Below are 25,174 nucleotides of genomic sequence, written 5' to 3'. Positions count from 1 at the left end.
TTTTGGAGAGATTACTTTAAAGAAATTAAAAAGGTACTCCCCAGCCTGAGCTCATCGTAAAATAAACACTGAAGAAATTTTACTGCTCTGGAAACTAATTTAATGTGGATCCTGGTGATCAAGCAAGATAGTTTTCATTAAAACGTTCACCCTAACGTCACCTTTGTGGTTCCGTTTGAGTAGCTTGCCTGGTCTTCAGGGTAAAATGTATGTGAAATTGTCCCAGCGATTTTATTCCTTAATCCTCCACGGGTGGCCTCCCCATGCGCGTTCCTACCAATCTCTACATCCTCATTCTTAAGACTCTTTCTTAGGAATTTCTACAAAGACAGCCTTCGCTTAAATTCATTTTCTCACATTATGCAGCAAAATTCACCTTCTGGGACTTCAATTTTTATAATCCATGAACAGTGGGAAATTTTCAGTCCCGTGTTACGTTACGAGGTTAATTGTCTATCTGTTCTGCTTTCTTATGGATTTTCTTTCCTAATGAATTTATCTTAGCAGCTGGCACCCCCCACGCCCCATCCTGTCTCTCTTCAGTTAAAGGCATTAACACTTTACCGATTACACGGGTCAGAAACAGAGGACTAACTCTTGGTGGGGACAGTGGCTGAGCACAGGTGTCCGGGTTTTGGGGCTGTGTGATGTCCCCCACAAGCTGAATGAGAGCCCTCACTCCCCTAGGCATGTTCCCTGAAGCTCTGGGCCTCTAGGACCACTTTTGGCTCGCTGTGTCTACTTGGGATTTTGGCTTTCCTGAAAGCAGAGTCCCTCAGTCCCTAACCTCACGGGTTGACAAATGAACAGCCTCTTAGGCTGTGGGATCACCAGTCCTCTAGGAGGTCTTTAACCTCATCCCTGGATTCTGGCTGTGTCAAGTGCCCCCACAAGCTCCCACTGTCTGTGGCCTTTGTTGGAGCCTCTGTCATTCCACGAGGGTTTTAGCCTCTGTCTGCTCAGGTGGAGGGAATCCAGTATAGTGTCTTCTTGTGACCAGCAAAATGCATGTTCAGTGGCCTGACCTGAGGCAGGCTACTGTTGGCCCAGGGCCTAGCCAGGGTAGCTTCTTGTCTCCAGGGAGGACACTATTAGCCTGGCCCATGCGTGGTATCCCTGGCTGGCTCAGGTGGTCTCTAAGGATTCACTTGCCTGGAGAAATAGAGGATAAGATGAAGCCCCAGCTGCAGAACTGGTCACCAGTGTGCCTGTTCCTCTGACACAGGGCTAACTGGGGAGGACAGGTCATGTAAGATCACTGCTGTCTAACTGGGGTTAGGATGACCTCTTCCAGGTGGCACAGAACCAGAATGCTACATCTAAGTGTCCCCAGGACACCTCATGCCATTTTGTGTGGCTTCCCTAGTTTGGTTCCCAGCTGTGTTCCTGGGACCACCCTTCATCCTGGTGGCAGGGGTAGGCTGGGTCACAGTTAACTCAAGAGCTGACTGCCAGCCAGCACTGCTTCTGTCCCCCCATGAGCTTTCCTAGTGCCCCCTCTGTCCCTTGAGTTGTGGCACCACCCACTCTGTCCACCGTGAGCTCTTCCCATATCACCTGTGCCTCAGATCCCTACCATTCAGGTGACAGGTGCAACATTCTTGGTTTCTCTGATGACCCTTAGAGTAACCTCTGACCTTGAGCAGCCAGGGGTAGGGGATAGCCCAGGACTCTCGTGAGCTGTTTGTTACTTGCATTATGATCCTGCCCAGATCAACTTCCCTGAGAGACATGTGTCCTCTCCTATGTCACAGCTATTCATGTGGACTTGGGCAGCACAGACCTGGGGCCAGGGGTGTGGACATCCAGGAACCCAAGGTCACCTGAAATCTTTGGTTGGTCAGGGGCTGGTGGTATTTGCTGTCTCCTGCATCCCAGAGAGAAATTTCTGAGAGGAGGTATCATGGAGGAGCAGCCAGGCCACGTAGAGGCATCACACACAGCTTCCGAGGGCATACATCCTCTGAGCACTAGGCACCGGGACTTGGGAGCAGGGGCGCCTGGTCCCTCACAGAGCTTCCTGCAGAGCCAGATGAGCTGGGCCACTTGCACCACTGTGAGAGCTAGGCACCAGCTTGATGGATGAGAAAGAGAGTGATCTAGGGGGTGTGGACTCTCCCCTGACCAGGGGGTTTAGGGCTGTGTTCACTGCTAGGGATACTGTGACAACACTAAGGGCCAAGGGGTTTATAAAGCTCAGTCACTCACTGTCCCATGTCCTAGAGCTGAAGCCTGACATCCAGGTGTCACAGGGCTGGCTCCTCCTGAGTCCTTCCATGGCTTGCAGATGGCCCTGCCTCCCTGTGTCCTCACGTGGTCATCTCTCTGTGTGTCTCTGCCCTGTACTCCTCTTTTCACAAGAACACAGATGGGATTAGGACCAAGGACACAGATGGGATTAGGACCCACCCTTAGTGACCCACTTGAACCTAATTTCCTGTGCAAAGTCCTCTTTCCAAGTGCAATCATGCTCTGAGGTCTCAGGGTGGCAGCCCAGCATGTGAATGTCAGGCTATATAATTCTGCCACCTCCAGGTCAAGGTCAGAGCCAGAGGAGGAGCTCTGCCATACCTGAGCATCTTGGTGTCCTAACTGCTTGGGTGGGTGGTGGGAGTCCATCCTTCCACATGTAAAGCCAGCAGCATCTTCCAGGCTGTGGAAGGAGCTGGCCAGATGGAAGCTCGAACTCATGTTTCTTCCATCTGGGCATAGACATAAGCTTCTGTGTAAAGATGACCAGCTCCCTCGCCATCTCTCTGCTTCCATGTTGGAGTGATTCGGGACGTTGGGCAGCCTGGCTACAGATTCCATGTGTAACTCATGGCTGCCTACCACAGGCTCGCATGGGGGCATGGATGCATGCAGGATGGGCCTCGCCATGTCTACCCTTGGTTGTACTCACCCAGCTCTCCCCATTCTCTTCCATCCAGTGCCCTTCCGAGAGGCTCCGGCCTACTCCAACCGCAGGCGGCGGCCCCCAAACACACTGGCCGCACCCCGGGTCCTGCTGCGCTCCAACAGTGACAACAACCTCCACGCCGGTGCACCTGAATGGGCCGTCTGCTCCGCGGCCACCGCCCATCGCAGCCTCTCGCCGCAGCTGCTGCAGCAGGTGCCCAGCAAACCTGATGGCACCGTGAAGAGCATCCCAAGCTATGTCCCGGGGCCCCGCAGCCGCTCGCCATCCCTCAACAGGCTTGGCGGTACAGGCGAGGATGGCAAGAGGCCCCAGCCACACTGGCATGTGGGGTAAGGAGGGAAAGGGCAGGGATTGGGGGAGAGAGCTCATTATCCTGGGACCTCATTCATCCAACTTGAGCTGCCCCAGGGAAACAGTAACACCTGAATTGTGACCCTGTCTCCTGGGCAAGGGGTCATCCTTGTGCCTTGATGGCAGGTGCAAAGGCTTAGGGAGAGGGAAGGGTCAGAAGCTGAGCTTCCTGAGATATCCCTGGTCTTGGGTTCTGGTTGACCCTCCTTGTGCTCGCCCTTGCAATCCTCCACGCCAGGAGGGGAGGAGACGAGTGGAATCTGTTCCCTATATGCCCCCAGGGCTACGTTTACCAGCTTGTCAGTGTGTTATGCACACCAGGTGCGCACACAGTGGTGGCAATGGAAAACCTGGTACAGGTGAGGTAACTGAAGGACTAGCACATGCCCCCAGAGGCGTGGTCTCAGTGTGCTACCCAGCCAGGACTGTGTCTGCCCAGCCTAGCAGCTGTATGCAGAATGCTTCTATCAGCAGCCCCAGGGAAGAGGGAAAGGGAACCCCAGCACTGGCCAAGTGGCCACCCCGAGCCTCTTAGCCAAAACCCCCTGGGCATTCGGCTCCTGGTCTTGGTCTTCCCCTCACTACGGTCCCTTAGCAGCCAGGAAAGCTGGGTTTGTACTCATAGCTCTGACTCCGAGGCATACTCTCTGCCTTGGCTGTATGCTTTCCAGAATTTCTCAGGCGAGAAAAGTTCATTAGGGGAATCGGCTCTTTTGGGTACCTCAGGGGCCAGTTCTGGTGGTGTTCTGATCAGTTCAAGCTGTGGCAGAGACGGTTACCCAACACCTGCAGGCTGTCTCTCAGGCCAGGAGTGTCAGCTGTGCGAGCCACTGTAGAATGCAGCCAGGGCTGAAGTCCGGCCCGGATCCCTAAGTCTGGGGTCTTGCAATGTGGTTGGGGCCCATGGACCCCAATCTCCTGGAGGGCGTCCTGCTTGTAGTGAGGCTTGAAAGCCTGCTCCTGCGTGGTCACAGTGCCTGGGACTCCTAACGAGGTGCCACCTTCTGTGTTCCAGACTCCAAAGGCACCCAGGATCCGCAGCCTTTCTGCCAGCTAAGTTCAGGGACAGAGGAGAGAATCTTGCCCACTTCCCCATCACCACATGGCACTGTCCTGCAGGCATGATGTGGACTTAGGGAGGATCAGCACCTCACGTGCTCCTGGAAGGGAGCTATCATCCTGGCTGTGACCTGGCACGTTGGGCCTCGGCTATAGCCAAGGCCGTAGAGGGGAGAACGTGCCTGTGGGAACACAGGTCCCCCGCCCCTCTGCAGAGTCCAGGCCTCACCTGCTGGGATCTGGCAGACCCCTAAGCCGGCAGCTGTGCTGCAGCCCTTCAGCCTATCCACACTTACACCAGAGCCGAAGGACGAGCTCCAGTTCTGCCCTGGTCTAGATTCTGCCTTGAGCAACCCCAAGAGGGAAGTCCCAGGTGCTAAGAACAGTTGAAAGCTAAATTAAAGGAATCCCCTGAGACAGCTGATTCCACTTCACACCCTGGGCTGGAGTTATGACTGTAATTTTGTAGAGTGTGTCCCCTTCCTCCAGTACAAAGCGTAATAAGATTCCGAGGGCAGTGTGGCCAGGGACTGGTAGAATGGTGCAGCAGAGAGCAGAGCAGTGGGGCTTATTCCAGGGTCATTCTGAAGGCCCAGTTCCTGTGTGGATGAACATGTATGTAAATTCATGTGTGCATGTGCGTAGGTGTTTGCACATACCTGTGTTTATGCCTGTGTGCATATTTGTGCATATGTGCTTGTGTGTGCACATGTATGTGTATATGCATGGGTGTGTGTGTGTGTGTGTGTGTGATCACAGCAGTCTGTCTACCTCCTGAATTTCTGCTGCGTTCTTCTGGCCCTTGCTTGTTAGTTACCGTGTTAGTGTGGACACTGAACTTATCTGCTTTGTGCCTCTTCTTTATTGCTTATAAAATGAGGATCATAGAAAGACAGACTTCTGGTTGTTCTCAAGGTTGAATGAAGGAATTCAGGGCAGCCGCCCAACATGTGCTTCTCACAAGTGCGTGTCCAACCCACAGGGGCCCTGAGAGCTGATGTCTGTGTTGAGCCACAGCCCGGAGCTCAGCCAGGCCTGTCTCCTTGGTCCACCAGAACCATAGGCTAAGGTAGCCATGCATCCATGTTTTTCCAGGATTTGACATTTCAGGTGCTAAAATCAGGATAGTCGGTTCCCGTAACCATGCATCTGCTACCTGCCCTAAGGTGGGCAGGGGATCGTGGCTTAGCTGTCCGCTGTTTATTGTTGCCCTGATCTGTTAAACCTGCTTTCTTAGACCCTGTCCCATCTTCCCCTCCTCAAAGTGTGCATGTCGCATATCTGACAGCCTGGGGCCCCTCAGGGAGGGCCGCTGAGTGGGTGCCTCCTTCTTCTGAGACGCACTGTCCTAACCAGGATCTTCCAGAAGCTCTCAGGATCCCTCTAATGTGACAATGTTGCGCATCTGACTACAGTGGCAGGAGCATGAGAAGTAGATGTGACCTTTGATGCATCCCTGACATTTCCCTGAGGACGAGGGTGAAACTTCAAGAGCCACCATGGTATTTTGTTCTGTGTCCTGTACAGGGGTGCGTGCAGTAGGCAGGGGATATCTGTGTGTATCGAGGGTTCAGGGCCAGCAGGTGAACCTGCACTGAGCGTCCACAGTGGAGCAGGGATCTGGGGCCACAGCGGGCAAGGGCAGCCAGACATGCAGTTCCGTGCCCTGACCAACTAAGGTCTGAGTACCCTAATGCCTGGCACTGCAGGACTGTGGCCTGGTTCTTCATATCTATGCCAAGGAGAGGAGGTGGATTTTACTTGGGCAGGAAGATGACCATGTAAGGTGATGGGGAAACAGAGGGCTTCATATCTCAGTCTAAGACACTTCCAGGGCTCCTGGAGGAGGCAGACCCCTACTGCTCTGCTCCGTCCCTGTCCTTAAAGCCTATAGTCCAGCCCCCATGAGCCTGACCTGCTCTTTCCAAAGACCTCCCTTTCCCAGGCTAGATGGTACCAATGCGGTATGGATGAGGGAGAGGTGGAGTCCCAAACTTCTGGTGTCCCTGGTGCCCCAAGGTTCTTTGTGGTCACTGTCAGAGCCTGGAGGGGCATGTCAGGACATTTGTCAGGCATAGGAGGCCCCATTTCCGTGTACTGAGTGGCTTTGGATAATCCCTTGATCACTCTGTACCCTAACATTCCCATGTGTGTAGTGGGCCTCCCTGGTAGGCATGGGTGGGTGGGTGGGGGTCATGGAATTCCATACCTGTCAGGAGGTAGGAGGAAAAGACTTCATTGACAGCATTCCCAGCAGGAGGGGACCGCTCCAGGCCCTATGGCTCTGCACTTCTTTGTCCTTCGTGTGCTTACTGCCCAGAAGGAGGCCAGCTACCCAGCAGCACCCCTAGGCCTGACCTGGATACCGACCTGAGACCCCAGAAAGCTCAGCCAGGAATGTGATGGGGTCTAATGTGGCAGAACCAGCCCCAAGGCAACCTGGATAGGAGGAAACAGGCAGTCAGTGACCCACTCCCTCCCTGCCCAGGGTCTGTGCTGGAGACAGGGTCCTCGTCCCCCAGGGGAGAGCTATCCCTCTGCAGTTCTAACAAGAGGTGGCTCCAAGGGGGACTGGAGTCCAGGTCATATGGACAATCAGGTGAGGGTCCCCATGAGCAATGAGACTCCCACTGCCCATAGCTACCCAGGCCACCCAGTGTGTCACAATGGGAAAAGGGCAGGATGGGATGGGAGGGAGTGCCCAGCACCTTCCTTCCCATCTTTACCTGCGGCCCTCTCCTGTCACTCTTGTCTTCCATCTCGCTCTCCCCAGTCTCTTTCTTCTCCTGTTTTCTTCTCCCTGCCTTCCTAGACCCAAATCCAGAGGGCTGAGCTCCTGCAGCACCTCCTCTGCTCCTAGCTCAGGTGTGCACCTTGCACACCTTGCTGTCGCAGTGCCATCTAGTGGCGCCCACAGCACAGCTAGGCCACCATCCTAAGAATAGTGGACTCCTGCATCCACCACCAACATGGGAGGGTAGGTGGGGGACTTGAGGTCTTCTAGGGCCTCCCCCCAATTCTCGGGTTCATAACAGCGGTAGGTGTCTTTTGAACAGTCTGGACAGAGGGTGCCAAAGGCTGCCCTGGCTTCACCCACCATAAGGGAATGTTCTGGTCGTCATCCTATCAAGCAGCTGTTTCTCACCCAGCAGAGAGCAGACTCATGCTTTTGAGGTCAGTAGGTGAGAGGAGTGCCATGGGCCACTCACTGGATGTGCTCATCTGGGAACTGTCACCCTTTCTGAGTGCATGCATCTCCGAGGTGTCAGGATGAAGTAGATGGATGGGTCTGGTTTGGGGCCCAGGTTCTAATTGCAAGGAAGAGGGAATCAGCTTTCCTGACCTCCTGTCCCAGCAGAGGCCAGTCTTCACTCAGCATCATGAAGGGACCCCTTCCCAAGAGGAGCCCCTCTTGGGAGGCAACCTCACAACCTTATGGGTGACATGAGGGGTTTCAGACATCATAGGCCCCTCCTGCTTTGCACCCAGGCAGAAACAGGCTCTGGGGAAACTGCCTTACCTGCACACCTTCCCACAGGGTTGAGGCCTCATCTTGCCACAAATGTGGTGTGAAGGTGGCTGCAGGGTTCCCCTGTGGCTCTTGCCCACCTATATGTCCTCCTCACTCTGCTTCTTTGCAGTCATGGGGACCTGGACACCTAAGCTGGAGCCAGGACCCGGTTTCCTTGGCAAGGACAGTGTCTCTGTTCCATCCCCTGTGCTGTGTCCTGACCCAGAAGTGGGGGGATGGGCTATGCTGGCAGAGCAGTGGGGGACATGGGTTCTGGATCTATCTGACCGCCCTGCATGTCCATGCTCGGGGCAGTGTGGCATGTCAGCTGGAGACTGGGAGTAGTAGATGGCCTTGGCTTCCAGGTTTATGCCTAGAGGGGAGGGAGGGCTGGTGAAGGGCACTCCTGAGGAACAGGTGCATGCTGCCTGCCTGAGACAGTGGGTCCGGCCACCACCTTTCTTCACAGAAGTCCTGTGGCATTTAGATTTCCTTCTGGCTGTCGTTGACACTCCAGAAGAAATATAGCTGCCTTAGTGCATGAGTTATAGTCCCCAATCTGGACACTCCCCAGCAATCCTGGGTGAACAAGGTGGTAGGTAAGTGCACCCTGACATCCTAGAGGGTGCGGGCCAAGGGAGTTGAAGCTCACACACCATGGGACTGGAGGGGCTGCTCCAGGCAGGAAGGAATCCTCAGGTGGAGAAGGGGCCTGTCATCAGGGAGGAGCAGGCAGCCCTATGAGTCTGGCAGAGAGCAGGAAGATACAGGGAAGGAGTTGTGCTCCAAACTGCCCTTGTCCTGGAGGGGAGGCTCTATCCCTTCCTTGCCTGGAGCCAAGGTGGTCCCAGGCTACACACAGCAAAAGCCCAACTCCAGACACAAGGAGCACATGGACAAGGACCTCGTGACAGAACCAGGTTCAGAGGGGTGCTCAGTGATGTGCAGGGTATCTGTTTATCTGCTTCCTGCCTGGCTGGCTGGTCATCCACTTGCTTGGACAGAGTGGATCTGAGCTTCTCCCCTGCACCAATGTTCTAGCTAGTGTCCCATCCTCTCCTGGAAGCAGAGGCTGTGGCTGGCAAGATGACCCTTCCATGGGACTGTAGGTCCTGTTCATGGCTGCTTAGGTGCTGTCACAGCACCCTGCAGCGTGAGCTCAGATGCCAGCAGGGTCCATGCAGCGAGGCAGTGTGCTGGCCTATTCGATGTTCCACCCTCGCAGTCCCTGGGACAGCCGTGGTGTGAATAGGACAGGGGATAGTGTGGGGCCTGAGACATCACATGTCGGCATAACCAGTGATGGTCAGCACTGACCGTGCAAATGTTCAGGACATGAGATCCCCTATGCCAGAGCCAGGGTCACCTGTCAGACTCCTCCATGCCCCTCTGCTGAGCCAAGAGATGAGAGTGGGAGTTGGCAGAGTCTAGGCCAGATGATTCTGCCTCTTAACATCTGTGACTTTGTGCATCAGCTCTGCCCCTTGCTTTGCCCCCAGACAACCACAAGGGCCTCTACAGGGCTTCCACATCCCACCTTGGGCTGCTCCAGTCCGATCCTGTTGGCTCCAGTCAGTGTGACCTGGTAGCTCCCCGTCTGGTGTTGCTGTGAGGCCTTTCATATGGTTCTTCCCTATCAGCTCTCAACAATGCTTCCAGCTCTGAGCTGTGAGGCCTGTGTGGGCTCAGATGTCAACCTCGGTCCCCGCCCTAGTCCCTGGGTGATCATCACACCTGCATTGCCTTGGGCCCCTTTCCGTGGACTGTGAGCTTCCCAAGGACTCCATCTGTCCCCTGTTCATGGATGTCTCATGGAAAGTGCTCAGCCTACCCATGAAATGAATGAATGAGTGAGTGATGAGTAACTGACTGATGAATGAATGAAAGGAGAAAGATCAGTGTGTGGGCAGGTCCCTGTTCACCCAGGATTGCTGGGAAATGGCCCAATTCACTCATCCAAGTCACCCTACAGCACAGGATGCCAATTTTCTGATACAGAGAATTCAATGACTTGGCCCTTAGACTAAAACAAGTCCGTTGGATTCCATCTGGCTGTTCTTGGCCAGAATGTAAGGAAAACATGGATACTTTCAGCTGGGGAGCTTCAGCCCATCTTGCTGTGCAGGCTGGTGGAGAAAGCACTGGTCTGACCTCCTCTCCCGAGGGCAGCTCCTCCTCATGCAGTCAGGTAGGAGGGGCCAGGGCATAAAACAGCATCAAGAGGCAAAGGACCATCATGCATAGACGGAATGCTGGCTCCCTGTTCCATCAGGATATGGAGCAGGAAGTCAGGATAGGTCGGCTCTGGCTTCCATGCTTATCTCACTTTGCCCGGAGCCTTCATTTCCTCACCTATTAAGTGGGGCAAATGTTCCTACTCTGCAGCTGCCTTTGTGGGGTTCCATGAGGTTCTGATAAATAATGAATTAGGAGATGCTTGAGTGTTCTTGTGGGGCCACCTACCACTGCCATGTGCGCACTGGTCTGCAAGGAGTATGTCCCTCCTGTTCTTAAAGACTTTCCCAGCCCTCAGATTGATAGATCAGGATGCTGACTACCTGCAAAGTGGGTTAAGAAGCAGCTCCAGGATTAGGGCTGTGTTCTTAATGACTTCTCTGATGGCTACATAGTCTTCCACTGGGTGACCTGAGCATTCTGTTACCCTCTGTCAAGCTGCAGCAGGGCAGTGGTTGTGCTGCTGACCTTTGCAATACACTTGTGTAGAGCAGATTCATACGGACTCGTCCTCATGGGCTCTTCTCAGCGGATAGGGGAGTTGAGGCTCTGAGTGGTTAATTGATACATCCAATATCCAATAGTAAGCAGTCAGCTAGACTTTAGGGTCCTTCTGAAATTTGGGTGGGTGAGCGAATAGAGGGTGTTCAGCTACATGGTCAGGTGGATGAGTGGATAGATTGATTATGATTAAATAGATGGATGAATGGATAATGGATAGATATGTGGGAGAATGGGTGGTGGGTAGATGGGTGGATGATAGATGCATGGATGGATGGTGGATGAGTGCTTGGCTGGGTAGAGGAATGGAAAATGGATAGATGGATGTTCAATGGGTGGATAATAGATATGTAAATGAAAAGATGGGTGGGTGGGTAAGATGACAGAGACATGCATGCATGCATGGATACATAAATGCAAGGATGGAGGATGAATGGTTGGGTGGGTGGATGAATATATGGATGGGAAGATAGGTGGGTGGATGGATAGATGAATGAGTTTGGTAGATGGATGTCAGGGTAAGTAGATGGTGGGTAGATGAATGGATGATTGGATGGATAGATGAGAGATGGGTAAATGAGTGTTAGGTAGATATAAAGGTGAGTAGATGATAGGTGAGTGGGTGAATGATGAATGGATGCACGTATCAATGCAGGTGTAGGTGGATAGGTGCTGGATTGTGTAGATGCGTGAATGGGTAGAAGAATGGATATGTGGGTAGGTGGATGGAGGTCTAGGTGGGTGATGTAGGGGAGCTAAGAAGTAGTTTTATATCCCTCCTGATAATGTACTTTTCAGGATGGGTGGATTCTGTCTCTCATGTAGGCTGTTGTGGCAGACACACAGGGAGGTTCCTGGCAGCGACTCCTTTGGAGTCAAGGTCCTCCCAAAGGGAAGGGTTCCCATTAGATTCTCAAACTCTAAGTTTGAGCAGCTAATGCGTCACCCATGTAGCAGTTAGGAGTCCATCCTGTGACCCCAACTTTGTGGCATACCTTGTGCCCAGCCCCAGCCACTGGATGCACTGTCTGTCTTTCCCTGGACTTCAACCCATCCTCCTCCTTATGAAAGAAGCTTCCAGGCCTCATCTTGTTTCCCTCTGAGTCAGCCCCTCTCCTGATGCTTGGGCGGTGACCATGGCCAGCCTCCCATCTGTCTAACTCCCAGTATCTGCTGCACCTACACCACCACTCAGAGAACCCATGCAGCCTGGTTAGCAGGAGGACCCACCTGTGCTGTCACTAGAACCAATGGGGTTTAATGCTCTAGGTATTTCTGAGTTTCCATGTTGCACCCTAGCTAGCCACGAGAGGGGCTTTAAGATAATGTATTCCAGCCATTTTAGCCAGTATTTTGGTCAAGTACAGAGTCTGTAATTACACAGTGACAGAGCCAACCAGAAGCTGAGCTTTTTATCCATTCTCCCAGCAGCCCCCTGCAGTGGACACCACCTCCACTGCCGTTCATTTCACAAATGAGAAATGAAGGCTCAGAGAGGTAAAGCAACTCTTGAAAAAGTCCCACAGCCAAGGAGTAAAAGGCAGTTGAGTACCTGCAAGGCCCTGCTTGTGACCACTGGCTTGCTCCCTCCATCTCTCCAGGCAGATTCGGACAGGTCCATCCAGGGTCTTCCAGTGCCATCTGTGTGAAGGTTGACGGGGAGACAGAGGGGTTGGAGGAAGCCCCAAAGTGGCTGGCAGGGAAATTCTTGTCTCTCCACTCTTATCTTTTTACCTCTGCATCCTGGGCTAAACTTGGCCTGGCTCACACTGAGTTGAGGTAGGTTGAACAAATAACACTGCTGGTGTGCACACACACACACACTGCTCAGCAGGTTGGTGGGATGGTGAGGAAACTCACTTGATCACACTTTCTTGAGGAACCTGGAGGGCCCTGCTTGCATTTCCCACATCTGTCCCCTCACAAGCAGGTGGCCCATGTGGTCTTCTCCACATGTCACTGGCCTGCTGAGCTGCACCGTCAGACAAGATACATCCGATCACTCTGCTCTGGTCGGAGTCACTACTCTAGTCGCCCCGAGTGTCTCAGGATGAGTGGCATCCAGTAAGTCCCATAGTGGAGCACAGCTGGCCAGGTGAGGGAGAAGTGAGTGAGGAGATCACATAGAGGCTGCGCCTACCTGAGTCTCCACCTTGACCCAGGGCCACTTGGTGGTGACAAAGCTTATACCGCAGGGATTCAGAGATCACTACATTGGTGATTTGGATGGAGAAAACCCTCGGCAGGGGGCATCCTTGGAGAGAAGGCTGACTGTGGGCAGCCTCCCACCTCTCCAAGTGTCCCAGAACCCAGGGGAGCCTCCAGGCCTCCCCACCTGTGCCACAAGAGGTCAGCTGACCAGCTTTTCCCACATCCTGCTCCTTGTGGGTAAAGGACAAATCTGGGCTTTAGGGCCAGGCAGGCACTTCAGCATTCAGTCCCAGTCTACAGTATAAATGAGGGGCTAAATTTAGCATTTCCACATCCTCAGATTGGGCTCCTCTGTGCCACCTGCCCGGGTCCCCCGGGCTACATCTCACTGTCACAACACTGAGTGGGGAAGTGAGAGGCATGGGGACTGCCACACATGGTGCTTTGCAGCTGTGACCGAGGCCCTCACAGGGTGTGTGTGGTATCGCTGGTACCAAAGGAGAGGGCTTTGCATTAAATACTGAAAGCAAGTCCTGTCTGCTTCTAGAACTTTTCCTGCAAACACATTTCACACCAGTCCCTGTATAGATGGGTGTTTTCCTTGAGAAAGCTTGAGGCTGCCTGTGGCAGCTCAGAGGCCTCAGCATCAGTAGTGTGAGGAACAGCAGCTGGAGCCCACAGCTGGCTATGCATTTATGTCCCACCACCCTCCCAGGTCAGGTGTGATTTTCCATTCTGGAACCTTTCGTCTGGGACTCTTATCTTTACCTTTGCTGTGGCTGAGTGCCCCTTTGGAAGTCACCAGCACAGTAAATGCTACTGTGGTCTTTCTGGCCCACTGCCCTGAGGTCCCTGCCAGATTCCCCCACAAGGGTGTGTTGGTTTCCAAAGTCCCCCATCCTAGGAAGAAAAAGTGAGCATTATACCCTGCATGAGCATGATCCCCTGCTTGGGACATGGGGAAGTGTACTCTGTCTCCATGCTAGACATAGTAGAGCCTGGTCATCTCTCCCAGGGGTATGGTGATACCATTATGAGAAGCTGCTTTGCAAGTTCACCTGTGCAGGGACCTCTGTCACACCCTTGCCGATGACCATCTTCAGTTAAGGCGCCCCACACTGTCAGGTGAGGAGGTCAGCCTGACATGCATGCTTCTTGTGATCATTGACATAAAACAAGACAGTTTCAGAGTTCCTCTTGGGAGTGGTGCTGGGCAGACTCTGGTGGTTACGGTTGCTTTGGATGAAAGGTTTCCTCACCCAGAAAGATGGACATTGGCAGAGGCAGTGTGTAGATGAAATGGGACACCAGGGCTTCCCTTTATTTCCACCTACATCTGAGCCTTTCCTTTTTAAATCGTAGTTAGATACACACAACATAGCATCACCGTCTTAGCCATGGTTAAGGGCACAGGGCACATGCACACTGTTTTGCAGCCACCGCCACCATCCACTTTCAGCCCTTCGTCATGGTCTCCCAAACCAAACACTGTCCCCTTAAACGTGACTCCCTAGCCTCTGGGACCCTAGTCTACTTCTTGTCCCTAGGGACCTGACTACCCTAGGGACCTCGTGTGATCGGATTTGTCCTGTGACTGGCTTATCTCACTGAGCACCATGTCTTCAGGGTCCACCTCAGTTGTCACCTCCTGTGAGTCAGAAGGAGCTTGTTTTCTGTGGCCAAATCCTATTCCACAGTATGGGCAAACCATCAGTCCATGGACGCGGGTCCACCTCTACCTTTTGGTTGTTGGGTAAAATTGTCATAAACATGGCATGCACAATCTCTTTGAGGCCCTGATTTCACTCCTTTGGGGACATGCCCAGAAGTGCAGTGATTGTGTCTACTGCTCCCTTCTGCCCCAGACACTGCTCCCAGCCTGTCACTCTTGTCAAGACTGTTGGACCTCACAGGTACAGTGTGACAACTTGTGGCATGGACCCTGTGGATTGCACTGGCCTCAGCGGGTGACACATGGGTCTCTGACCATCTTTTTCCTCTTCCCTCTCATTGATCCAGGCCACCTCTTACTCCTGGTGCCAACAAGGGCTCCCTCTCGGCCTTCGAGTACCCGGGGCCCAAGCGGAAGCTCTACAGCGCCGTGCCTGGGAGACTGTTCGTCGTTGTCAAGCCATACCAACCCCAAGTTGATGGCGAGATCCCCCTTCACCGTGGTGACAGAGTCAAAGGTCAGTGTCCACCTGTTGTCCTCTGCTTCTGGGGCAGCGCAGACTGGGGCCACTTGGTCTTCATTGGCCCTCTCAGTGGATCCACTGGGTGGCAACATCTAAGACATGGCTCCTGCAGGGCCCCATGGGAAGTTCGGACCTGAGGGAGGGTAGGAATGGAAATGGATCCATGTCCACTAGTGCTGTGCATTCACTCTGGAGGGAAGGAGCTGTAGTGCCTGGTCTCAGCCTGGGAGGAAAGCAGGACACGCACATCTGGCTGAGACTTAGCATGGAATTGCAGAGTGGACCCATCCTAGGACTGGTAAGCAGGGCTCCTTACCAGTCATGAGACTTCTAAGACCCATGAGGAAGCAGAGCAGGTGCAGACCCTGGGGTCTGTCAGATTTGGGATATCCGGGAACCTCAGGTCCAGCCTGAGCCAAGACTGAAGGCCTGCAGTGTTTAAAGAAAGGAAATTCACCAGGCAGAAGGAGATTCATAAGGCAGAATCATAGGAATAATGGTTAAAAAGCATTTTGAAGTCTACCATGAGTTTCCAGCCAAGCAGTTAGACTTCATTCCAGGGGCATTAGGGAGCTAATCATGGTCTCTGCCCAGAGAAATCAAGTGTGCAGGGAACTTGCAGTAAGGGTATGTCAGGTTGGAGAGAAATTGATGGTGGCATCATCTGAGTCCTGTAGCTGACAGCCACCAAGGGAAGAGAGGTAGAGGTGGGCTGTGGAGGCCACATGCAGGCATTTGCAACTCACTGGGTAGAACAAGGCAGGGACACTATCTGTGCCCAGCTTGCCCAGGCCCTGCCCCTGGACAGGCTTCCAGCAAATATGTGGCACAGCATAGCAAGTTTGCTCCTTGGAATCTGGCAGCCAGCTTTCAATCCTGCCTTCCACCTCCTGTTGCTGTTTGGCCCAAAGCAAGTAATCTCTTTCTCCCTGGCCTGCCTCATCAGCCTGACTTCATCTGGGTTACGGGTGGAGATGACAGAGCCCATTTTCTCTCTTAACCCCTGGCATTCCATCTGGTGGCATCTAATAAGTTCTTGGAGTTCCATGCATTTTTTTTTTTGCAAGTTCAACTTGTAAATTTTATACTTTGAGAAATTATTTGTGTGCTAGACTTTGTACGTATGTATTTTTCATTGCTGCTTTTGGTTTGCCAAGGTTCCCATTACTCTGCTGGGGTTATTTTGTTTATTGCAAACCTGTGTTGGCTCACAACATTGTGGATTGGTGTAATCGCCACATGAAACCCTGTGTGACAGACCCACCTCAGGTTTATGTTGGGTTTGGGTTCAGGCGATTCTCTTATCTCTTGAGAGCATGTTTCCTTCTTATTTTCACGTGTCTGGTGACTTCAGCTGCATTCTGGATTTTCAGTGTGTTAAGTAATAGAATGCGTGGCTTCTAAAGTTTTTTCCCTTCACTTTAGAAGGTTGCTTGGGGGACAGCTCTGTGCAAGCTCAGATCTCGTAACTGAAGCTTAACTGCTTTGAGTTTGTTCTCTGTATCTTTGGATTCAATTGGAGATGTGGGGAGTCTGGGTTTGCCATCTCCCCTCCTGTTCTTTGCAGGGACTTTCCCCAGCCTCTGTAGGTCCAGGTTTCCTGGCTCCACCTCCGTGGCTGTCCCCATGCATGGCTTCTCCACTAGTAACCCTGCCATGTGGGCTGTACTTAGCTCACGCAGAAAACCAGAGACTCTTGTGCCATTTCCACCCCACTCTTCCAAGCAAGCACAGATCTCCACGGAGGTCTGGCTATTGTTCTTTTACTTCTCTAGCTTATTGTTTTTTGCATTATGTTTGGGTTTAAGAGCTATTTTCAATGGTGTAGTTCAATAGGGTCTTCACATCCACAAGCAGAATGCTCTGGATTGCACAAATATAACTTAACCCAAGATGTTTGTTAGTTTTTAAATTATAAATGTCAAAATTCACATAACCTACAGTTTTGATAGTTAATAAGAGCCAATCATGGAAAGAATCTTACAGCCTTGCAGACTGGGTGACGTTCAGTTGACACCACAGTCATCTGTACAGTAACACATACAACAGGCTGCTACTACCTTTGCAGACATGGTCAGCTGGTGGCCAGACAGACACCTCGTCAGAGCTTCCTCCATTGCACTCACATGGGTCCTCACTTAATGTCTAAAACATCATCATTGAGCATGCAGCCTTCCCTGAACTGAGCCCCTCTTAATAATCTCAGGACAGGGGGCCACATGGGAAGTTGCCTCTTCCAGTAGGTGCCACTCACATCTGTGCCACCATCCCTCAATGTCTCTCCCTGTCTCCTGGCTTTGCAGGTCACAGGAAGGTGCTAGGGGCACAGCAAAGAAGCCCCACATCTGAAAGTTCCAGCATCAGGTCCTCCCATTGAACAAGATATCAGGTTCTACCTAAACAATTCGCTCCTCCTTTTGTGCTTTTAAAGCAGTGGAATGACCTGCTCACAAGCCACACAGCAGAGGACACATAGGTGTCCTCATGGGCCATCATTATACAGCGCACGAGCAGGTCCCTTGCCTCCCCATGCAACCTAGGGCCACACCCTGAGATGACTTTATCCAACCCAGACCTCCACTGGGAGACTATGTGGCACATCCATCCGCTGGGCTGCACAGAATTTAAGGGGCCAGCATTGATTTTTGGAGGAAATTGCTTCAAGCGGTTATGATGGAGCTGGTCAGCTGGGATGCAGCTTGTCTGTTTCATTTAGGTCATTTCTTCAGATTATCAAACAAAAACTTATAAAGCCGATGTTTTGTGTTCTGCCGACCTTCCAAAATCGTGGGCCAGATGGATCTTTATCTGGCTTTTGAGGTTCATACAAAGGATGGCAGAAAGCACTTCTGGGGCCATGACCCCTTTTCTGCAATCCTGGGTCCTTCACATCAAGAGTAATGGAAAAGAAGATTAAAGTGTGGAGAGATTATTTTGAGCTCCCCATTGCATGGCCATATTTAGAGGGAGCCAGAGCAGCAGGGGCAACCCCAGCCCAGCACCACTGTCCTAACATAAAAAGATTCCCTTTCTCCATTGTACCACCCTGAGTTTTGCTATTACAACCAAAACGTTTATCAAAATGGGGCCGAGGGAGCAGAGCAACCCTGGTGGGACTTCCCTCCAGCCTGTGGTATCTGGGTTCCCCACTCGTGCTGAACAGTTGAATTAACAAGCATAGCACCCTTTGCTGACCCAGTACACCTAGCACCTTGCCCAGGGAGGGAAGTTCTGAGCTGGACTGAGGAGTCCCTACTCTGCAGGTCGAGGTAACTGTGCCTGTCCAGATATGCAAACTGGCCCCTGGGGACAAGGCACCATGTGGCCACCTTTCTTTCTCTCAGATAGTCTGAAGTCATTGCTTCTCCCAGCAAGACTGCGATTAGCAGGTTCCTCATTAGTGGGGCCATGTGTCAAAGGCCCTGAGCTCCAGGGGCTGGGGCGTTCTGGGCACTGGGCATGTGGTCTGTCCATCCATCTTTTCACATCTAGCAGGATGAAAGCTCATACTCACAGACCACTCACTTCCTGTTGGGGGTCTCTCTCTTCTCCTTGCTTTGAGAGCCTCCCAGAGCCAGGTAGTTGATCTGTCACTTGTCTGTCCTCGCCACCCGGGCGAGGAGCGACAACATGACCCCAGCATTTCCTTTTCCTTTGGAAGCAGCAGCTGGCCACTTCTGCAAACTGAAGTCATGATGGTGAGGACCTCTATTCCCACTCGCTGCTTCAGTGGAGCACTGACAGATGGAACAAAGTGGCATGCACTTTGGTTCTTATGCCACATGAGAGGAGAGGAGATTGTTACCTATTGGTGCAAATGCACCTAGACAGGAGTCATGAAGATGCTTAGCCGGGTCCCCTTATTCTCAGCTGGAGAAGGCATGGCCTACAGACGCTGGCTTTGCAGACTTGCTGGCCCTTGATCCTTCTGCCCACCCCCATTACTCTGGCTCCTCCCTCTGTGTCTCTGTGGCTAATCCCTTTCCTTTCCATTGCTTCTAGTTCTGAGCATCGGTGAAGGGGGCTTCTGGGAAGGCAGCGCCCGCGGCCACATTGGGTGGTTTCCAGCTGATTGTGTTGAAGAGGTGCAGTGTAAGCCCAAGGACGGCCAGGCAGGTAAGGCAGCCGCACCAGTCGGCCTTATGTGTTCCCAGGCCCTTTCCAGCCTATGACTGTGCTATGGGTCCAACTGGAATCACGTAGCAAGGTTTGACTGTTGAGTTGTCAAGGGAGACCGAGCAACAAACCAAGGACTTCTCTAGATGGCTGGAAACAGGCTGGCTGGTTCCATCCCACTGGGCTTTGTCCAAAGCAAGAATTCATTGTGAGCTGATATGGAGGCTTTTAGTTACAAGGCTGTTCAGCACATGTCCCAGGAAAGTGGGATCTTGTGTCCTAGGCATCAGAGAAAGCCTTCAGGGTTGATTACATTTCTTTTTCCATATCTGTATGGATCCCAGGAAGCGGCAGCTCCCCACTTTCAGGCAGGGCTCCGCTGTACCTCCTAGGAGTGTTTGTGTGGAAGCTGGGCTGGGAGCTGCTCTGTGCTCAGAGAGCAGTCATACGGCATCTTCTCAGAACTCGTGAGTAGAGCCTGGCAGGGAATTGTTCTAAAATGGGTTTCAAAAGATGAATTTGACGATGTCAGGAAACCATGCCTGTGAAACGGCACAAAACAGACATCTAAGACTTGGGGAGGGAGTGTGCGTCGGTGTCTTGGGTCACACACGTTATCTGTATCTGGTTTTCACAGGCTCCAGGTTGACAATGTACCTTCGAAAATGGCCACAGGGTTCTTTACAGTCACTGACTTTGCTGGCTCCTTGTGTGGAGCTGGTGGCCACTGAGTGCTCTCTAAGGCACCCTTTGTCCCATTTTTAAGGCTTCCAGTCCAGATGCAACATCCCTGGACAGGTCCAGCAAAGGCCTGGAGCCGCTCAAAGCTTGAGGCATCTCCCCTCTGACCCGTTAAGCCAGCCTGATCTTGCAATCTGTCAGAGGGACGCTCCAGGCTTTCTCTCTGGGAACCTGAGAGCCCACTGCTGCAGATGCCACTTGGCACAGACACTGAACCACACTGTGGGATGTCAAGATAGCACCTGTCCCAAAGTGGACCTTGAAAGACAAGGTTGTGCTCTTTGGGCTGGGCAGTAGGGGTTGGCAGTCAACAAGAAAGAGCATTGAGGTTTGCTGGGTGTAGGGACAGGGCCACTGAGCTCTGGGCACTAGCTGGGTTCGCGGCTCCCAGCACATGTTCCCAATTTATCCACTCTGTGTTCCCCTGCAATGACCTCTTAGATCTAGGAAGCTCAAGACTGCATCCACGACTTCAGTCCCTCCTCCCCAGCCCCTTCCTTCCCCCATCCTGTCTAAGAGCCATGCTAGGTTGTCTCCCCTCCAGGCTTTTGTTGGAAAGACTCAGGTGTACTGGCTGTGCATTCCTGGCTGTTCCATGGCAGCTCTGGAGGACCACAGAGGGTCACTGGGCCCTCCTTCTCGCTCCATTCTCTGGAAAATAGTGGCTTTCTCGGGGACTGGGTGGGGAAGGCAGGGCAGCTGGAACAGCCTGCATCCCCTCACCCTCTGTGGCCTTGCCCCATATCCCAGATGAGAGCTTATGGCTTTTCCTGGCCCCCCTGGGAGAGAGCTTCCCAGAGATGGTGGCTTATTGTAGAAACAAGTACAGTACTGTTGTTTGAGGAAAATTTCTTAATTAAAGAACTTAGCAGCTGGAACAAATTGCCACAGAGTGGCTTCACACCACAAGGTTTATTCCCTTGGTTTTCTAGAGGTCAAAACTCTGGCTTGGGGCCCACCAGGCAGGGCTGAGTTCCTTCCAGATGCCCTGGTTGGGGGAGGGATCCATTTCCCCCTCTCCAGCCTCCACAGGCTGCAGCATTCTTGACTGTGGTCCCTTCCTCACCTCTGAGTCCAGCAGCTGTAGGTCAGTTTGCTCCCTCATTGCATGTCAGACTCTGTGTCCTGCCTCCTCTTCTTCCATCTTAAAGGCTCATGTGATGGCCACTCAGATAAGCCAGGTCCAAGTACCCTGATTAACATCCCGGATTCCATCTGCAACCTCAGTTGCCTTTTTCACAGGTTCCAGGGATGCCCAGATGGTAAATTGTGAATCTAATACCTCCGCTGACACATAGGAAGGCCTCTTGGCAACCTGAGATGAGTGGAGAGCAGCACAACACAGTTCACAGGAGGTGAAATCTGAGCTGGACTCCAAAGGAGAAAGATTCCTGAGCATCTTGAGCTCTGTTTGCCCCTGGGCTTTCTGATACTCTCACTTGCTACCAACTTTTTTACTAATTTCTTGTAAAGGTATGATTTGCATACAGTGAAATGCACAAATTAGGTGAAGAGTTGACTACACTTTGAAAAATGTATGCAGCTGTATCTGCAGCTGCGATTAACGTACACAATGCTCTCTCACCCCAGGAATTTCTCCCAGGCTGCTCTCTAGACAGCACTCCTACCTCCAGCCCCAGCCCCCAGAGACATTGCACCATTCTACATTCTGCCACCACAGATCAGTTTTGTCCGTTCAGTTTCCTACAGACGAACTGCCCAACTGGTACCCTGGGGTCTGACTTCTTTCATTCAACCCAATGCCTGTGATATTCTGCTCTACCGTTAGGCATAGCAGCAGTTTGCTACATGTTCGTTGCTGAGGGCTATTTCATTGTGTGTTGAATGGCACAGTCTGTGTATTTATTTTCCTGGTGATGGACAGGCAGGTTGCTTGTAGTTTGGACTATTGTGAATGAAACTGTGAGGAGTATTTTGTGCAAGTCTTTCCCTGGAGATCTGGTTTCAGTTCTTTAGATAGAGAACTGCTGGGATCATATGGTGGGAGCATGTTTAGCTTTATAAGAAAGGGTTCTCCTAGTGGTTATGGCATTTATACTCTTACAGCAGGAGCTGAGCATTCCAGGTGCTCCACCTTCTCTTTGGCACTTAATAGTATCAGTATTTTAACCTCAACCATTCCGAAGGATGTGACGTGATGTCTTATTGTGGGAGTGATTTGCATTTTTCCGAGACTGTTGTTATGAAGCACCTTTTGTGTGTCACACGTGTAAATCCTTTGGGGAAGAATCTGTTCAAGGTTTTTTGGTCCATTTCTGATTAGAAAATTTATCTTTTCAATTTTGGTTTGTGGGAGCTGTTTTCTATGGGTATTTGGTTTATTAGGCCTTTGTCAGACATACATTGCAAGTATTTTTTCTAGCCCATGATTTGCCTTTTCATTTTCTAATTGTATCTTTTAATGAGAGAAAGGTTTTTAAATTTTACATGAACACCAATTTCCACTTTTTTCTTTCATAGTGCTTTTTGTGGCATTGACATTGAAAATTTGCAGACTTTGAATATACATAAAATCCAAAAGGTGGTACACAGTAGTTTTTACAGACTTTCATCCAGCAAGCCATGCTGCCCATTGAGTGAGACATAGCAGGGACCCACATCACTGCCTATAACATGCTTATCAAGGACCAACCATGTGACCTGCATGCTACAGGTGCTGGGTCACGTGTCCCCTGGCCTGAAGCTGTTTCTTTGTGGCTGTACTATCAGGTTCTCCAGAGAAACAGAAGCAGTAGAGTATGGATATAGCTATAGAGATATAAGGACTGTGAGTTTTATCTTAGCAGGTTTCTTTCAAGGCACTGGTCTACCCCATCCCAGGGATTGGTGGACCTGAGGTCAAGGGTGGGTAGACTGAGTGGTGGCGTGGCTATTTCCCATTAGAGCTCTACCAACTGAACTAAAGTCAGGGATGCCCCCCGAGGACGGGTCTCAGATAAGAAACCAAGACAGAATATTGGCGCCCAGTGACAAATTTCTCTTCTAGAGTCTAATGCATACACGTGCTGTGCTTAGGACATGTCTTGTGTATAAATGGAAACCATGATGACATGGTTCTCTGGTTTCTGCCTAAGAAAATGACAAGGGCTGCAACACAAAAGCACACTGGACTTCAGCTGCTGAAATGCAGGCCTGATTCTTGGTGAGCACTGGGCAGAGGAAGAGGTGGATGTGATGAGTCACACAGCGCAGTGCTGGCCCCAGCCTTTGAGACAGGATCAGTCACCCAGAGTCACTGAGGTGGGAACGGTGCCTGCTGACCAGCAGCCCAACAACCCTGCCTCATTCTCCAGGGTACCAAATGGACCGCCTGCAACAGCTTAAACCATTGGCACTGCCAGAGCCTGCCAGGCAGCTGGCAGGAGCCACAGGCAGCTACAGTGGTCCTCAAAGAAGCAACTTTGTAAGGCTCCCTGCAGAGCAAACATCTAAAATCTTAAGACTGGATGTGTCCAAGGTGGGATTTGAACTGAGCAATCTGGTTCACAGGCTCTGTCTTCACTGGCACTATCCCTTCTAGAATCCCTGCTGGTATTTCTCCTTTTTTCATTTGACAAAGAATGGCCGCTAGCCTGGAACTTGTCACCACAGCCTTCCCTTTGGCTCTGAGAAATGACTCGTGTCTGCTTCTCTCACACCCTGTGACCTAACGTGTCTCACGCTTAGACCGTTCCTCCAGACCCCAGGGTGGGCAGCATGGCTCCTTCCAGGAGCTGACTGTGGGTACAGAATGCCTGTTGGATACCTTTGCCATCCTGTCTCACCATACCCAGGACCATCCCCTTCGCCCGTACAGCACTTCCCTTATGCCTCTGCCAGGCCTCAGTAAGTCATACAGTTTAAAACCTCCCATATCCAAATCTAACCCTTTGAATCAGGGCTGAGCAGAATGATCTGATCTGATGGTTTTGCTGTTTTGTGACAATTCATGAGTGATAAGTGGACATTGTTCTTTGAGATTTCTTGTGTGTCTCACTGATAAGAAGGGAAAGTGGGAGGAAGAGGGACCTCATCATGATGGACCCATTGCCTTAGTGACCATTCCTTGCTGTCCAACACTAGGTCAGCATCTAGGGCACATCTGTTCCCAAGGTAAACTGTCTCCAACTTCCCCAGTATTTGTTAAGTATCTACTGGTGTCATTTATGTGTCCCATGCTGTAGGGTTGTATGACACTCTTCAGTCTGTGCAAAGCTTTTCTAAACCTTGTGACTGTAGTAATAGCTCCTTGCCTCTTGGCTTACAGCTTATGTGATCTTCACAGTAAGCTGGGGAAGTGAGGACAAGCTGACGTTCCTCATTTTGGACATGAGGGTGAGAGATGAACCTGCACAGAGAAGCACATTCACTGGGTACTCAAGCCAGCATCCATAAAGCCATAAATACATCTGAGTCAGGCTCAAGTGTCTTCAGAGCAGCAGCCACCTTCAGTGGTATTAAGACTTGGTAGCTGTGGAGTTGGGAAGTGGGATGTGGTGGCACTGGTAACATTGGTGGTAACCATGGTAATGCTCTTTGTGGTGCTGATGCTTCTGGTGGTGAGGCCTTTAGTGTTCCTGCTGCTATTGGTGCTGATGGTGATGAGGATGAAGATACCGTTGGTCATGGTAATGATGGTGGTCATGATGTGTCCCGTGGCACCTGTGGTCACAGACTTAAGATGTCCCTTTAGGAGTCAGAGCTGGGAAACTCATAGGCCCTGGCCCCGGATTTGAGAACAAGCTTGACATGTGCCAAGAGGCAGAAGCCTAGAAAATACTTGCTCAGGGTCTGAATCAGTGTTGTGCTGCTCTCCTGGGACAGGTCATTAAGAAAAAAACAGATTTATTTTCTACAGGTGAAGAGTGCAGAAAATCCAAGGTTGAAATACTGCATCTGGAGAGGCCTCTCATGATCCATAGCAGGTAGAAGGCAGGAGAGCATTAGAGGGAAAGGAGCCAGATTCATCCTTTTGTCAGGACCCCAGTCCCACAAAGCTGGCTCATCCTTCACTCCTGGAGTAAAGGAATGGGCCCATTCATGAGGGCTCCCTCCAAGCTGCAGGGCCAAAGTATCCAGGGTATCCTCTCAGCCCAGATGGGCCCAGAATTCACTCCTTCCTGTAACAAGCTTTTTCAGTAAGTCAGAAGTTTGCATTTGGTTCTAATGTGATTTTTTAAAAATTGTGTGAAATATAGCAAATATACAGAGAAGCTCCCAAAGTACTTTGTATAGCAAAACATAAATCATTTGGGTCATACCAATCTCCCTTGAACCAGCGCCCACGGCTCTGTGCCCTTCTGAGTTACAATCTCCCATTGGCGACCCCACCCTGAGACATGTGCTGTTCCCACCCTTGTTCTCAATTGCTCCGCTCTCTTATTTTGTGTCCCT

At 51.6% G+C, this 25,174-nt stretch overlaps 1 protein-coding gene across 5 annotated transcripts in view; it reads left to right on the top strand.

Moving 5' to 3' along the window:
• Positions 1-25,174, top strand: part of Shank2 (SH3 and multiple ankyrin repeat domains 2) — a 503,818-nt gene that overhangs the window by 232,394 nt on the left and 246,250 nt on the right. For all 5 annotated transcript variants that reach the window (XM_063227696.1, XM_063227697.1, XM_063227700.1 and 2 more), the window contains 3 exons: positions 2,931-3,249; positions 14,748-14,917; positions 18,926-19,039. In XM_063227696.1, the coding sequence (XP_063083766.1) occupies positions 2,931-3,249; positions 14,748-14,917; positions 18,926-19,039 (603 nt within the window). The remainder of the gene's footprint in view (positions 1-2,930; positions 3,250-14,747; positions 14,918-18,925; positions 19,040-25,174) is intronic.

This window comes from Cavia porcellus, unplaced genomic scaffold (assembly GCF_034190915.1).
Source record: "Cavia porcellus strain 051 isolate PalLab524CR breed Dunkin Hartley unplaced genomic scaffold, mCavPor4.1 scaffold_17, whole genome shotgun sequence".
NCBI lineage: Eukaryota > Metazoa > Chordata > Mammalia > Rodentia > Caviidae > Cavia > Cavia porcellus.
Note: the sequence above shows the minus strand (reverse complement) of the source record. Positions and strands in the feature narration are given on the sequence as shown.